Source organism: Marmota monax, unplaced genomic scaffold, assembly GCF_021218885.2.
Source record: "Marmota monax isolate L192 unplaced genomic scaffold, Marmota_monax_Labrador192_F-V1.1 WCK01_AAM20220418_F8-fsc00031, whole genome shotgun sequence".
NCBI lineage: Eukaryota > Metazoa > Chordata > Mammalia > Rodentia > Sciuridae > Marmota > Marmota monax.
In genome coordinates this window covers 7753805-7769625 of record NW_026695197.1, presented here as the reverse complement: position 1 = coordinate 7769625, position 15821 = coordinate 7753805, and the positions used below count along the sequence as shown (strand labels likewise).

General features: G+C 43.8%; 1 protein-coding gene across 12 annotated transcripts in view; it reads right to left on the bottom strand.

The window, feature by feature from the left end:
• The window catches only part of Fhod3 (formin homology 2 domain containing 3), a 461034-nt gene that overhangs the window by 56111 nt on the left and 389102 nt on the right, over nt 1–15821 (bottom strand). For 11 of the 12 annotated variants that reach the window (XM_046428243.2, XM_046428244.2, XM_046428246.2 and 8 more), the window contains 2 exons: nt 12518–12796; nt 5728–6614 (listed from right to left, as the gene is read on the bottom strand). In XM_046428243.2, coding sequence (XP_046284199.1) covers nt 5728–6614; nt 12518–12796 — 1166 coding nt within the window. The remainder of the gene's footprint in view (nt 1–5727; nt 6615–12517; nt 12797–15821) is intronic. The other variant, XM_046428253.2, reaches the window with a different exon arrangement.

Below are 15821 nucleotides of genomic sequence, written 5' to 3'. Positions count from 1 at the left end.
CTTCAGAATGAGACTTCAGTTGGGAAGCACCTGAGGCTAAGAGACTCACAGGACTTCTGTCATACAGAGGAGGGAGCCAACCTAAGAGGTAATTGCTAAATGCCAAGACTTAACAGAAGGAAGGCCTGTGGCTATTTCTGCAGCCTCAGATTTACCTGGCAGTGAGCTACTTGTGTAGAGATCCCCTCTCTAGAACCAGCAGCCCCAAGAACAGGACCTTGCAAGTTCAGCCTCTCCTAGAGGCCAAAAGTCACATTGGGTGATAGGAATATTTGCTAAAATAGTAAGCCAGTTACAGGGGTTCCTCTGAAATAAGCCACACACAGAGTCAAGACCCCGCCCAGAGGGCTGGCTGGCTTAACACTAATGCTTGATACACACAGGATGAAAAAATGCCTCACAGAAAGGAGATATGGAAGTCAGATTTCTGGATAAAACAAGTTATTGCCTCCAAGAATGAATATTTTTAGAACCTGTAAATGAGGACCCAAACCTGATCCTCAGTGGTTGTTGGGGGAAGGGCAACCACCACACAAGAATGACCACAACTTGATTTGGATCAGCATCCTAGAGAGAAGAAAAGACCTTAACTTTCCCTCAGGAGTTATGCAAGTTTGGGGAAAGAGAAGCATGAGGATTCAGGCCGCAGATTTTAAAAAGGTGGAGAGGCAAATTTAAATAGTACACAGTAACCATTAAGCCTCAAGTTCCTGGAAATACCAACACAATTAATCACCCCCTTTGAATTTTTAAGTGGTAATTTCACTAGGAATCGAAGGTATAGTATTTAAAAAGAAAACATTCAACACATAGAACATGTCATCCCAGGAGGTCCTGAGCTTGAAAATAGAAACGAGGCTAAGGACATGGTTTATTTAGAGAACCCTGAGTCTTGGAGAATACTGCAAAGTCCTAGAACGCTTCCATGAAAGGCAACCCAGCTCTGAGCACACTTCTCAACATCTCTGTTGGAGACCCCAGGTCTGGTCTGGCTCCAAAGCTCTAGAAATGGTGAATCATTCCTCCTCGCTCCCTGACCACTGGCCAAAGAGTGATGTCACAGGACCTTTTCCAAACTGTCCATTGAGAAAGGGGCAGTTACAAGGATGCAATAATATAGATGTCTCCAGGATGAGACAGCTATGGAATTTTCCTTGCAATAAGGGAGATGGTGAGATACACAGCAAAAGTGTAAGGCACAAAAATAATAAATAACAGTCTCAAAAAAAAAAAAAAAAAAACTGAAAAGCCTTTACTTAGGCATAAAATTTTCACCAGAATAGGCTTGCCTTCCTGTTAAGGGAAAAAAATACTAACGTCCAGTATTTGCCCTTTGGGTCTCTGGTAGCAAAGGCCAGTGATTAAACAGACATTCTGTGGTCATGCATCTATTACCCTAACCAGGAAACATACATGAGGACCTGTGCTGGCACAACAGGCATAGAAGTTGTCTCTCGAATTTCCAGGTAGAATTCAGGTTGTCTGAGGTTGATGTTAAGTAAAATAATATATTCCCTTATGCCCTGACCTTGAATATAGTATAGGGAGGTTTTCATCTCAGGAAAATAGATGAGGAGCCTCACTGTGGGAGGTGGTGATAGGGAGGCAATGCCCTTTTGGTGCCTCATTTGTCACTTTAAATCATCAAGTCACAACCTTGGTTGTACTCAAAAGTCCCTGAGGTGCTTTATAAACAGCCCAGGCCGGGCTTATCCTCCAATCAATCAAATCACTACCCCCAAATTTGCTTTAAAAGTCACCGTTAGTAGTTTCTGATGTATTCTGAAATTTAGGGGTAAATGAAGTTAAACTAATCTCCAAATTCATCCAGGAGCCCCCCCCACCCCCATGAAAACCTAGTGAGCCCAAGAAAGCAAGATACCATCAGGCCCCCAAAGGGAAACTAAGTCCTCGTCTTTCTGGTCTCCTGTTCTATTCCTTTCCTTTCTCGGTCTGCTGATAACTTGTCCCTGATGAGGCGCAAGAGCTGGGAGGCCACCTCTTGGGGATCCTCATGTCAAACCCATAAGCTTTGCAGGAGCTTTTCACCCTGACATCTTTCCAGGGGTTCATTTAATCTCCTATGTGATTCGCCACATTTCAGACCAGCAGAAATACAACATGCAGTTTAGCACAAGATTTCTGCCGTTCTCCACAAAACACAACCAAAGTCATCTTACTACAAAGCTGTATATATTTCCTGCTGAGAAAGGGGGATCCTGTTTCAGAAACTATTTTGAAAGGAAACCAAAAAGCACATCTTTTTGCCCTTTTCATGCTCATTAAATGGTCACTCCAGCTTTGGCTCTGGCTTGTGACTGTTTGGGGGTGACTTGGATGGTCACAGCCATGCCTTATAACTAGGGTCTGGTGTTAGTTTTCCAATGGAAACTAAAACCCATTTCCTTTGTTTTCTGCTGTCTTGTGAAGTCTATTTCATTTTGGTTTCAGTCTATTGTGTTTAATGAAAAACTTCTCATGAGCCAGAATTCGGAAGTGGCTATTTACAGCTGTTTTTTATGAAAATCAATGATTAGAAACAGAAGTGAAATCGGTTATGTCTGAATTGAGACCATACACAAAATGGATACACCTCTCCAAAGTGATGTGTTTTAGTCCTAATTTGAATATTTTTTGGTCACCTTTTAAAATAAGCTCCTGCTCACATTTTCTTTTCCAAAAACCCAAAGGTACAGGCTCCTGTGTCTCATTGTAGAATCAATTTGGTAAACTTCTTAATATACTTGTTCCTCAGTATCCATGGGAGATTGGTGACAAAACCATTCAAGGACACCATAATCCTCAGGCTCAGGTCTGCTATATAAAGTAGCACAGTATCTGCATATAACCTGTACACATCATCCCATATACTTTTATCTCTAGGTTACTTATATTACCTAATACAACATAAATGCTATGTACATACATAGTTGTTAAACTATTGTTCAGAGAACAATGACAAGAAAGTCTGTACATGCTCAGTACAGACAAAAGTTTTTGAATATTTTCCCTTGGATATGGAGGGATGATTGTATATTACTTTCCTCTTATGTCCACACTGGACAAAAACTAGGCAAACATTTATCCATCGGCTAGTCATTACAGTATTTTAAGAGGTAACTACATAGTTCAGGTAAAAATGAAACCTCCAGGTACAGAGAGGACAGAAACCCCAATCTTATCATCAACCAATCTAGCCACATGGAACCAAGCACAGGAGGGAGCAGGTGAATCACTCATTTTGGGTCTTCTCAGGGCAACTTAGTCTTACTATTTCCATTGTAAAAAAAAGTAAGTTAGAAGTGCCTATGCTGCCAAACCATTACTCTTTTTCATTCTTCTCAACCCTGAGTCAAGGGATAGCCTCTCACCAGCAAACTCCAAGGGTGATGAGCACAACCTGCAGAAAGAGCACACAAAGAGGAGGGGGGGGGGAGGGGGGGGAGGGGGGGAGGGAGAGGGGGAGGAAGGAGGAGGGGAGGAAGGGGAGGAAGGGGGAAGGGGGAGGAAGGGGGAAGGGGAGAAGGGGAGGAAGGGGGAAGGGGGAAGGGGGAAGGGGAGGAAGGGGGAGGAAGGGGGAGGAAGGGGGGAAGGGGGAGGAAGGGGAAGGGGGAGGAAGGGGGAGGAAGGGGGAGGAAGGGGGAGGAAGGGGGAGGAGGGGGGGAGGGGGGAAGGGGGAGGAAGGGGGAGGAAGGGGGAGGAAGGGGGAGGAAGGGGGAGGAAGGGGGAGGAAGGGGGGGAAGAGGAGGAGGAGGCTGGCTAACTGGATCAGTGGGTCAGGGGTGGTGCCAGAAAAGCAGGTTGTGGGTGACTTCTGGCAGCCAGGGACTGCTGTCTTAACCCCAGCTGTTCTCCCAAATGCCAGTCTGAATGTAACAATCAGAAAGGGGCATGTGGGTTGCTCAACACCACGTGGAACCAGTATGGACACAAGCACACCAAGAGTAAGGGTCCAGCACTACCTTCCTGGGTGTTATTTTCTTAAGAGGGCAAAAGCTAGACCCACTTTTAACTGAAATGCAAGAGTAACATGATTTTTTTTAATGTTAGACCTCAGCAGTTTGGGTTTACAAATGAGAAAGCTTTAATTTTTATTTGAGGGGATTCCTAAGGCTGGAAACAATTTAGAATCACATCCTCACTCAGACTGGGCAGAAAGAGACACTGGGGCAAATGCCAACCAGCAAAGAGTGGCAAGTAGTTTAAGAGCCTCAACATGGGTTTCAAGAGGAAATTTATCAATGACAGCTCCCCTAACTGGCCTTTTGGCATCGCACAGCAAGGACAGGCACTACCTTGTTTGTAGGGTACTCTTGTCCTGCACAGTTTGGATTCAGAATTGGTGCTTGACTCTTCAACTTCTAGAATCAATTTCACAAAATTTCTCAATATACTTGTTCCTCAGTATCCATGGGAGATTGGTGACACCATTCAAGGACACCATAATCCTCAGAGGCTCAGGTCTGCTATATAAAGTAGCATAGCATCTGCATATAACCTATGCACATCATCCCATATACTTTTATCTCTAGGTTGCTTATGTTACCTAATACTACATAAATGCTATGTACATAGTCGTTAAACTATTGTTCAGGAAACAACGACAAGAAAGTCTGTACATGTTCAGTACAGACAAAAGTTTTTGAATACTTCCCATGGACATGGAGGGCTGATTGTGTATTACTCTTCAGTCAGTTCTGAAGGCCGGACTCAGGCAGCTTTATTCACCCCAAAAGATGATTCAAGGACAGGGCAGCAATATAGAGTTCTAATTGACTCATGATAACAAACACTTGCAATGTTCACTCCAAGTTCCTAAGGAGAGCAGATGGTTTCAAGCCTGTTTTAAAACTGGAATATACCCTGAGTCACAAGTTTTTTTTTTTTTGTTTTTGGTTGTTTTCTTAGTTCTTTAAAATGTGTGAAGGAGACATTATTGCATTGTACTGGTGAGACACGCATGCTGTGTTCTGATATATTGCCTCACTAACCATGATTTCATGGGCAGTGTTTCCCATCTATAAAAGTGGACCCAACATCTCTTAATACCACAGCAGGAAGGTTTACAGGTTACCAAACATTTTCGAACAATAAGAAATTTAGGACTGGGGTTGTGGCTCAGGTTGCCTAGCATGTGTGAGGCACTGGGTTCGATTCTCAGCACCTCATACAAATAAATAAAAGTCCATCAACAACTAAAAAATACTTTTTAAAAAATGAAATTTAGATGCATTGTAATATTTATAGGATGCTGAATATATGGCCATTGGGAAATATCAGGATTGTTGTACTATGTTGTCTCAATTAGGGGATTATCCAAATAAATGTCACCAAATTATTGTCTTTGTAAAAGCATTGAGGAGCCACAAATGAAATTCAAGGTACTACTATCAACCACAATCCCTGAAGGTAAACACATTGACTGAGTCTGTTAAATCAGCAAGGCCACTTTCCTCTAGTTATCTAACATCTGCTACTGGACTGTGCTCTGTGTAGTTAACCTTAAAAAAAAAAGTTATCTGAGTCTCTGAAAACTGCTTTGCATGATAGAAGCGATGTTCCACTCACATAACTTACATCAAGCATGTGCCACAGGATTACTATCCTAAAGGTCAGATTTTTTTTTTAAACCAAATAGCCAAAGTTACACTGGTGGGTGGGTGGGGTCTTTATTTCTTCAGCCCTACCCCAATGCAAATCAAGAAGCATGCTAGAGCCCAGACCTACCTTTGTGACAGACAGTTCCTTGGATTTAGACTCAAACAGGTGCTCCAGTTTGGAAGTGTCCACCTTAATGGGTTCCAGTTTCGACCATAGGAATTCTCTGCAGCGGCGGTTGTTCTTACATGGCCAATCAAAAGGCCTGACTTCATTCCAGAACAGACGGATGGTCTTCTTTTTCTTGGTGAATGCGGGCTGACCCCTGGGTACCTGGGACCACCCTAAGCCCTGAGGAGAGTTAAACACTGGAGGAGGAGGAGCCAATAAATTACCAGGGACTGGAGGAGGTGGGACGCTGTCCAACAGGGGCGGTGGGGGCGGGGGTGGCAGACCCAGAAAGGTGGGCGGGGGTGGAGGTGGTGGTCCTGGGGCTTCCCTGTGACCCAGGTCCACGTCCAGGACATCAATGTCGTCCTCCTCTCCCAGATCGGTGAAATCCATGTCTTGGATTTTGAGCTCCCGAGGATTGGCCATGAGCTGGTCCCAGATGTAGTCGGACTCTGTTTTCAGCTGCGCAGGTGCTGTCTCGGGGACCTTGTCATTGGACCCATCCTCAGAGATAGGGCCTCTCCCCAGGTCCCCGCTGTTGAATTTCTCAGCAAATGCTTTTACGCTTCCCCGGTTGTCCAAACATTCGACGTCCACCCTCCTGACGCTCTCGTCCTGGGCCTGAGAGTTGGCCTGCAGGGTGGATATTCTGGAGGCGAGGCTGGCTACCGCCTCCGCCTCCGCCTCCGGCTCCTTGCTCCTGGTCTCTCTCTCGTCCTTCTCCTCGTCATCCGTGGACTTTCTGTTATGGGCATACAGCATGTCCAGCATGAACCGTTTGTTGGTGAGGATATCGCCACACTGTCCATTTACACCTCCATCCTGAATGCCTGCGGACCACACACCTGAAGGCACACAGAAGAAAATAAAAATGAGAAGGTGGCAAGGAGGCTTTACGTCCATGAGAAAACCAATGAGGGGACACAGGGACAGGACACATGCAGTGACTTCAGAAAAAGACACTGAAATAAAGCAATTAAAGCAGAAAGGCCTGAGACTGACGGCTTGCTCCATGACCAGGACCCCTTCCCTGTATCATAGTGCTCCTGGCTCCCACCTGGGTTCACGGGAGAAATTTTCCTCACCTTCTCTGCCCTCCTGTGGCAGCTGGTCAGGACCCACCAGGTCACAGGCAAGGGGCCTCTTTTCTAACTATATAAAAAAGGGAAGGAAGCAGTTCCCTGGCCCAGAGCAGGCACTGGAAAGGGGCTGTAAGGTTACCTTTGTCTCTCCCCAGACTCCAACTCTGTATCCATACAAACCATGCCATCGGCTTCAAGTGAAGTTCATGATGGCTTACCACCACCAGAACTTTCCACACCCCTCCCTTCTCCTCCCTTCCCATCTCATCTTCAGCTAATTACCTCGCCTAATTTACCAACTTAACAGATTAAGTCAGAAGATCTTCCAGAGCCTCCAATCCATCTCTACCCTCCCACCTGCACCTAAAACCAGAAGCCTCCCTCCTGTGACTATCCACAAATTGTCCTTTAGCAGGGTTCAACTGTTACATCAGGAGCCCATGCCAGTTATTCTGTCCTGCATCTCCCAGGCTTCTCCTACTGGAAGAATATGAATAATTTCACTTTAAAAATTCTTAGTTGTTTATGGGCCTTTACTACTTATATGTGGTGCTGGGAATTGAACCCAGGGCTTCACACATGCTAGGCAAGTGCTGTATCATTGAGCTACAAACCCCAGGCTGAGTAATTTAATTTCTCCCATAAATAAAACCAAGTAGACTTTCTTGACCCCATTTCTGTCTTCACCAGTCACCCAACTTTTCTCCTTTAAGGTCACACCATTTACAAGAGTATAAGAGTTGTTTTGCTCACCGTCTCCAATTTTTCTTTTATTTTCTCTAGAACTCAATCAAATAGAGCTTTTGTTCCCAATGGTCTTCAAAGCTGCTCCTTTCCAAGTGACCGTGACCTTCACTAGACAAAGCTGATCTCCCTCTTCTTCTCCATCCCCTGCCAGGATGCAACATTCACTTTCCTTCTTTCCGCTGCTCCTTCCCCGACTTCTCCTTGTTTTTCCTTTGAATGTCCATTGCTCTCCTCTTTTCATCTACCCCACTCTTATAGTCATCAGTTCATCTAGTCTCAGGGCTTTCACATTCCCAGGTTCTCTGCCCTCACCATAGCATCTTCTGCAGTGGTTTGCGCTCTCAGCTGGGGTGGCTTCATGCACCTTGCTGCCAATTCTAAACACACTGAGATCACCCTCAACTCCTATTTTTTCATCTTCTACATACCAAGGAGCCTCCTGTGCTGACTAAATCCTCATGTTACAGCCAGAATCCAGCCACTTTCCTCATCACACTCTACTGCCAAGACCCTGGGCCCAGCCTGCACAAGTTGTCCCTGTAAAGTTGTCCTACTATTCAATGCGACAGTAGGTGAGTGGCCGAGGCTCAACAGACAGGCTGGTTCTTTCTCCATTTGATGGGAAATGTTGGCCTTTCATTTTCTGGCAACAGGGAAAAGCGTATTTCTAGATAGTTTTTGTACCTGGCTAGTTTTCTTTTTATGTCTTTTAAAAATTAGCAGATTATTATACAAAATAATAGATTTCTGCGTGACATTTTCATATACACATAAAACATACTTTGATTCTATCATTTATCTACTTTAATCATTTTATGGTGTCTCTTTGTCTTTAGTAATTTCCTTTGCTCTGAAGTCTACTTTATCTGATATTAACATAATTACTTCTACTTTTCTTTGATCAATGTTTGCTTGATATCCCTTTTCCCAACTTTTAACATTCAATCTTCGGGTCATCATATTTGAAAACAGTTCCATACAGACAGCATATAACAGCATATAATTAAGCTTTTCAAAAAATCCACTGTCAATCTCTTAATTTAAAGTAACTGAAATGTTAGGGCTTAAGTCTGCCATTTTGGTCCCCCCCCCCATTTCTCCTTTCTTGGTTATTGTGCATTATTTGAATTTTTTAGAAATTATTTTTAGTGTTTTTATGTACATTAAAGCATTTTTCTCAGTGGTTGTTGTGGGTGTTATAACATACACACTAACCTGCCGTGATCTACAAGTGTTGATGTTTAACCACTTTAAATGCAATGAAGAAAACTTTTCTGTGTAGTTCCCTTTACCATCTATGCTTTCAAAATTATCTGAAATTTCTTCTATATATAGAGAAATACTATATCAAATGATATTAAAACTTTTGCTTCAACTTTCAAATATTATTTCAGAAACCTCTGAGGAGAAAGTCTATTTTCTTTACCCTGTTTCCACGCATTCTGTTCTTCCCTTCCTGAAATTACAAGCCTTCCATTATCATTTCATTTCTGTTTAGAGAAGATCCTTCCACCATTCTTGAAGGGAAAGTCTGCCAGTGATGGATTCTCCTAGTTTGTATTCATCTGAGAAAGCCTTATGTTCCCTTTGTTCTTTAAAGTATACTTTTGCTGAATACAGAACTTATGGTTGACAGTTGTTTCTGGCACTAATAAAATGCTGTGCCCTTCCCACTGGCTTCTGTGTGTGTAGATGAGCTCTCCCAGAAATCAGTGTTCCCCTATTGGTCACATATTTCTTTCTAGCCTCCTTTAAAACTTTGTTTTAGCTCTTTAGTTTTCATAAGTTTATTATTTGTCTTGGTGTGGATGTCTTTGGACCAAATTCGAGTTGTCTCAGCTTCATAAACCTGGATGTTTATGCCTTTTGACAGACTTGGGACATTTTTGGACAGTATTTCTTCAAACATGTTTTTAGCCCTGTGCTCCTTCTCCAGACTCCAGTGACAAGGATGTCAGACCTATTATTATTAGTTCCACTCGTCTCTGAGGAACTGTAGTGTCTATCAATTTTTTGCTATTTCTTCTGTTAAGATTGGTTTATTTCTACTGACCTTGTTTTTGAGTTGACTATTTCCTTTGTTGTCTCTAATCTATTAATTAAATCCACCGCACTTATTTTGGTTATTAACCCTTTTAGTTCTGTAATTTACCCCTGGTTCTTTTTCATACATATTCAACTTCATTTTCTTCATGTACATCCTGAGTTACTGAAGATTTATTATGATGGCTGCTTCAACATTCTTGTCACATAACTCCAATGTGAAACTCATCTGTGTTGGCATCTGTTGGCTCTTTTTTTCAAGTTGTACTTGCTCTGGTTCTTGATAGGGTGGATAGTTTTCAATCATATCCTAGCAAGTTTGTGTCTTATTTGCATCCTGTTGAATCTTCTCTCTTAGCAGGCAGTCACCCTTTCCTGGTATAGCATTCAGATCTTGGTGGAAATAGGTGTTTAGCTCCCTGGTGTGTGATGCTGTCATCACCCTGGCAAGGGTGCTGACTCACACTGTCTCAGCACAGATGAGTTTGACAAAATTTCAGTTCCCCCCACCTTCTTGGTCCCACAGCCATCTTCCCAGGGAAAGCAGACCACTGATTTATATTGCATCATCGTCTCTAGGTAGAGGTGGAGGCTATGTTCCCTATCAGTCCTCTTTGACTCTGGGTTGGGGAGATCACTGCAGACTAGCGCTCCCTCCAAATGCAGTATTACCCACTGTATATGCCAGGTGAGGATGAAGGCTCAGCTCTCTGCTGGGCTCCACTGACATCAAGAACAAGGGGACCAGACGCCTCTTCATTCATTTACCCACTGATGACTTTGTGAGACACTACTGTGCTCTAGGCACAGAGTGAGGACTTGAGGGCTCACAGTGAACCTGATAGACATTTCATCATCACAAAGCTGACATTTAAGTGTAAACAACAGACAATTACACAAGTGATTTTAACTAAGGGCAATGAATGCTATGTCAAAGCTTCTCATACTCGGGCCACAGAGCAGAACATGTGAAAGAAAAATAGCACCACCTGACTGGAATAAGATGAGTCCCTTTCAGGCTGACCACTCATTTGTCAATAATAGACACAATGATTAGAAATGATATTGGTAATAATTTCAATTACCTCTAAAGTTTATAATTTAACTGAGAACATTTTGAAAGCAAAAGCTACTATGACAGAACTGCCCTGACTCTGTGGCTATAGGTGCCTAGGAGCAGTGGGGGTTTTTAAAAACCAATAAGCTAGTGCAAATAAACATGATCAAATCTCTTCACAGCACTGGAGAGAAATCACTGTGAAATCCTGGTTCCTGAGTCTACACAACTTGGACACCATCCACTTTTAGTAGAAAGTCAATGGTTCTTCACTGGTAGCAGTCTCCATTTCTGGAAAGTTGACCTTATTTGGTAAAAATACTGCACAACCTGATCCAAGAAAGTTTTGTTCCCCATCTTATTTTTACTAATCCAACTTGTTGATGTTTTGGGGGCATGCTAAACCCAGATATGATGAGTAATACTTAAAGCTACTCATAATACATAAAATATGATTTAAGGCCAAAGTGATCAAGAAGACTCACCATACACCCTGTGCGCTATGAGCTATGATCAAAATTTCAATGAGCATCAATAGTACAAGTAGAATTTGTGATACTAACTACAATCTGACTTTGAAGGAAATTAAGTAAATATCAATTTGTGTAATGCTTTTTGGCACATCTTCAACTAAACACACAAGATTTTTGAGGGCAATTTCTAGGACATAAATTAATAAATTCTCACTTTTTAATTATAATATCATGATTAGAAAAAAAAACCAAGTGGCACATCCAAACTGGAAAATATTTTAAAAGGAACTATTTTAGACTATACTACTGATTGACAGGTATTTTAGAAGACTAATTTTATTCACTCATTCCTTTTTCTTTCATTCTTCTGTGCTTCAGAGCCAATATATTTTCAGTCTGGGAACTAACAAGTACAAGCAATAGCTGATTAGTCCCTCTACAGCTTTGGGACTTGAGGATGTGTCCCTTGTATGTAGCTTTACAGAGAGAAGCCTGTACGATTAGGCTTCACTATTGAGGGGTTGGTGAGGAAGGCAGCACACCCTGACAGCACACACATCAGGAAATCAACCTGGTGGTGTCACAGATGTCGTGAATGGTTACAACATCTATAACCTGAAATGCCTTGTTAATTTCTATAAAATTAACAACATCTATAACCTTCTGGGGTATCTCCTTAATCTCAGGTGAGGTCCTTAGGGGCCAAATCTATAATCTAGCATTCCGTTTGATCCTTAACTACAAAGTACCCATACTCAGGTGAACTGAATTAATAACAGGGGTAATATTTAAAATTTCATAAAGAAAATGCATGTACATCTATGAAAAACAGGAGTCCTGAGTACAATGGAGAAAACTACCTAAATTTGGTATATTCCAGTTTAGCATATCAAATTGACCTCAATACACTGTGAACCACAAAGTTTCAGAAACACTCATTTAATAAATCTATTTCCCTCTGAAAGTAGGGAGTAGATAACAATATGACATGTCTCTAAACTGAAATCAGAAACCAAAAAAAAAAAAAAAAGGCACCCATACTAATATCAACAACTAAGCAAATAGTGAAATGTGTTTCTCCTCCAAGGCTCATTCTTCAGGAAAAGCACTCATTGCCTGGGCCCTTTTTGTTCCCTGTGGAAGTGAGAAATGCAACAGCAGGGCAGAGGATTTGGGGGAGAAGCATGCTGTTAGTGTGACCATACTCCTCCTGTCCAGATGCTGGGTGATATAGCTCGAGACGTGAGCTGTCCCAGCAGTTCACCTTGGAGGCCAGCCTATGGACAGGCTCTGCAGCAAACCAGGTCCTCTATCTGGGGTTCCCTGCAGAAAGGGGTTTCATTTACCAGTTGCCCTGTCCCTGGAGACCTTGTCCTCCTTCTCTTCCCTTTCCAAGGTGCTGCTGGAGGACGAGATGCTGGAGGCCGAGCAGTTGTCCCTCTCGTTCACCTCCTCGTTCTGCCTCTCTTTTTCACTGAGGGAGGCTCGCTCTTCTGGCTCTTGCTCCAGTGCCCGCTCCCCTTCACTCTCCGCTTCCCCTTGGGAAGAGGCTATGTCCTGGCTGGCTTCATTGGCAACTTGCCTTGCCTCTGCCTCCAATTCAGGCTCAGGATCCCCAGCACTCACTGGTGAAGATAAGAGTGGAGAGTACATTGACAACAGGGATTTCTTGGCAGAGGGGAGGGTCACCTAAGATGGGAGAACGGATGTGAGGTCGATTCCTCTGTGCTGCTCTGTGATGAACACAAGTCTCAAGATGGCTCCCAAGATTCCTGTTCCCCGGTGATCCAGTCAGATACTAAGGGGGGAGGGGGTACCGCATGCAAGGATCCTGGATTGTGAGATAAAAGTCCCAAATCGGTTGACTTTAAAATATGGAGATTAGGCCCAAGTCCATCAGGTGAACCTTTTAAAATCAAGAATTTTCCAATTAGCAACAGAAAAGAAAGCCAGAGAGGTGAAAAGCAGGAGGATCTTCTTTCACATACTGCTGGCTTTCAAGATGGAGGGCCATGCAACAGGAATGAAGGTGGCCTCTAGAAGCTGAGAATAAAAACAAGGAACAGGGACCCCAGTTCAACAAGTGCAAGGAACTGGGTGGGTTCTGCCTACCTCCTGAATGGGCCTGAAGGTGGACCCTTCCCAGTGCTTCCTAATCAGAGCCCAGCTGGCCACCAGCTTAATTTTCACCTCATGACAGGCAAGGCCAAGAATTTAATTGAGCCAAGCTGGACTTCTGACCCAGGGAAACCGGGAGACAATAATCGAATGCCGTTTTCAATCACTGTGTGTGCAGTATTTTGCTACACAGCAATAGAAAACACATGCTCTTTTAACTTCTTCTGGTGAAAAGTGACAAAATCCACAGGGAATCGATCTGACAAGCAGCAGCATCCTGATGTTTTCTGAAACATTGGCTAAACCAACGAGGCATATCACCCATTGCTTGGATGATGTTTGTTCATCATGTAAAGTTAGTCCACGATTTTGAAAAACATTTAAAAGATTCACTCATGGGCATTAAAGACTATTTATAAACCCATCAAGACTGGTGATTGAATGCTCACACCAAGATGAAATGCTTACATTCTCACTTGTGCACTAGGGAGCAGGGAAATGGCAGTCAGGCTTATGCATGTTTTTGCTGAGCAAAGCCATCAGCTGTGAACTGTGAATGGGCAGCAAAATGACTGATAGTACAAAAACCTCTGAGCCAGTTGCCACATGCACAACCCAGAGGAGGATGGGTCCTTCCTGAGGATAGGACCCTGGGGCTGGGCAAGGCCACATTGCTGGAATCCTGGCAGCGCATCCAAGGGCAGTGCTCAGGTCCTAGGCACACACTACTATATGAGATAAAGAAATCCAGGCAGGATATGCAGATAGCAGGAACTACATCTGCCTGGACCCTAGAGGAATAGGCAGATCAGGCAGCTCTCTATGGAGAAATTCTGCAGGCTCAAGTGACAACTGGTGATGGGGCATGCAGAGCATTCTCAACCCTTCAGTGGGGAAGGAAAATCCAGGCCTTATTGGGCAGGGGTCCCCAGCTGCTCAGTAAGAACTCATTCTGCCAGGACTTACCTGGGACAGTACCCCTGACCTCTTCCTCTGAGAACAAGGGAGCTAAGTTGGGCACGGAGGGAAGCAGTATGAAATGCCAGTTGTCTGCTGTGTTCCTGGGCGATTTCCAAACACAGAGAAGCAAACCTCCTCCACGGGAATCTCCTCAATGCCCTTCAGGCAGGATATGGGGGTGGAGGAATGAGCCCTCCCCATCTGCCTGTTTGGGGTTTAATTATGCCTTGTGCATGTTCAGCTGCGGACTCCAGCCCAGACCAGGAATCTCCTTCCCTCCAAGAGCCTGGTGGGAGGAAGCAGGGGCAACAAAGGCCCTCTGCCACCTGGGGGCTGTCCCTAGAGGGAAGGTTTTAGGAATAGGCGGTGTTAGAGCAGTTCCTAGACAAAATGCCCAGGCTGGCAGTACCAGGAAGAAGCCAAAGGGCAGAACACCGTGAGCCCGTGTGCTGGAGAATGGGCACATTGTACAGTTTTGCAAGAAGGGGACGACAGAATGGAAAAGAGTGAATATGACTTTCAAAAAAATCCCCTTTGGTGTGGAAAGACTTTTATGGAAATTTCTTTTTATTTGATAATATAGTATTTAGCCAAGAGATACAAAACCCTATTAGTTTTACAAGCATGGCAAAGGCAGAGCTTCAGCAATGGCAGCGTCATCATTTGGTTGACAGAAAGCATGTGTGTTTGTGCACACTTAACTTCAGAATAGCCACATCAAAACAATAACACACTTCCAGCAGCCTGGCATGTGGCATGCATTTGAGTTTTCAATGGCAAGCATCTGGGGAACACGGGTTGGGGGCCTCTTGGTGGCTCTGTCACCGGCAGGGACAGCCAGGTCTACTCACCATCCCCAGGAGGTTGGGCAGGAGTAGAGAAGATCCATGATTGATGGCTGTTTGACTTCAGCACACGTAAACCCACCGCCTTATTCCACTTGACACATGAGACTCATGCAGCAACGTGGCCCCTGAATGGCTAGGGGCTGAATGGACTGGTGTGGTAATGGACATATAAGCAGTGGCAAAGCCACACCCTCATGGGAAGAAACAGACCCATTTCATTCCAAGCCTAACTGCATGGACTCAGATCTTCAAGTCAGTGATTCCAATCACCCAAGTGACTTTTTTTTTTTTTTTTTTTTTTAATAACAAGGGAGTTAATCATTTCTGAAGCTGCCTCTTGCCCAGAACACATGACTGTGTCCAAAAAGTCTGACTGCAAATCTGTGGCATGTGAGGCTGTCCTGATGATGAACAAATTAAATGATCACACACAAGTCAACTAAAATAAGCAAAGATTTAAGAGAAAAGATGATAATCAAGAGCAAACAGACAAGCCGTGCACTACGGTAGCACCCATGTCCTCAACCCCACACACCTCTGCCTTCAAAGAAGTTCACTATGGGGCTAGGGACACAGGAACCTATCTGCAGTGGTCACAGTGTGTACTAGATACAGTGACAAGGAGGCCTGGAGGGAGCAGCCAGGTTCTGTGCTATAGCCCTTTCCTAGCTGTTTTAATCAAACACAGGTACAACAAGGGCAAAATGTCCCCAGGAGCCATTAC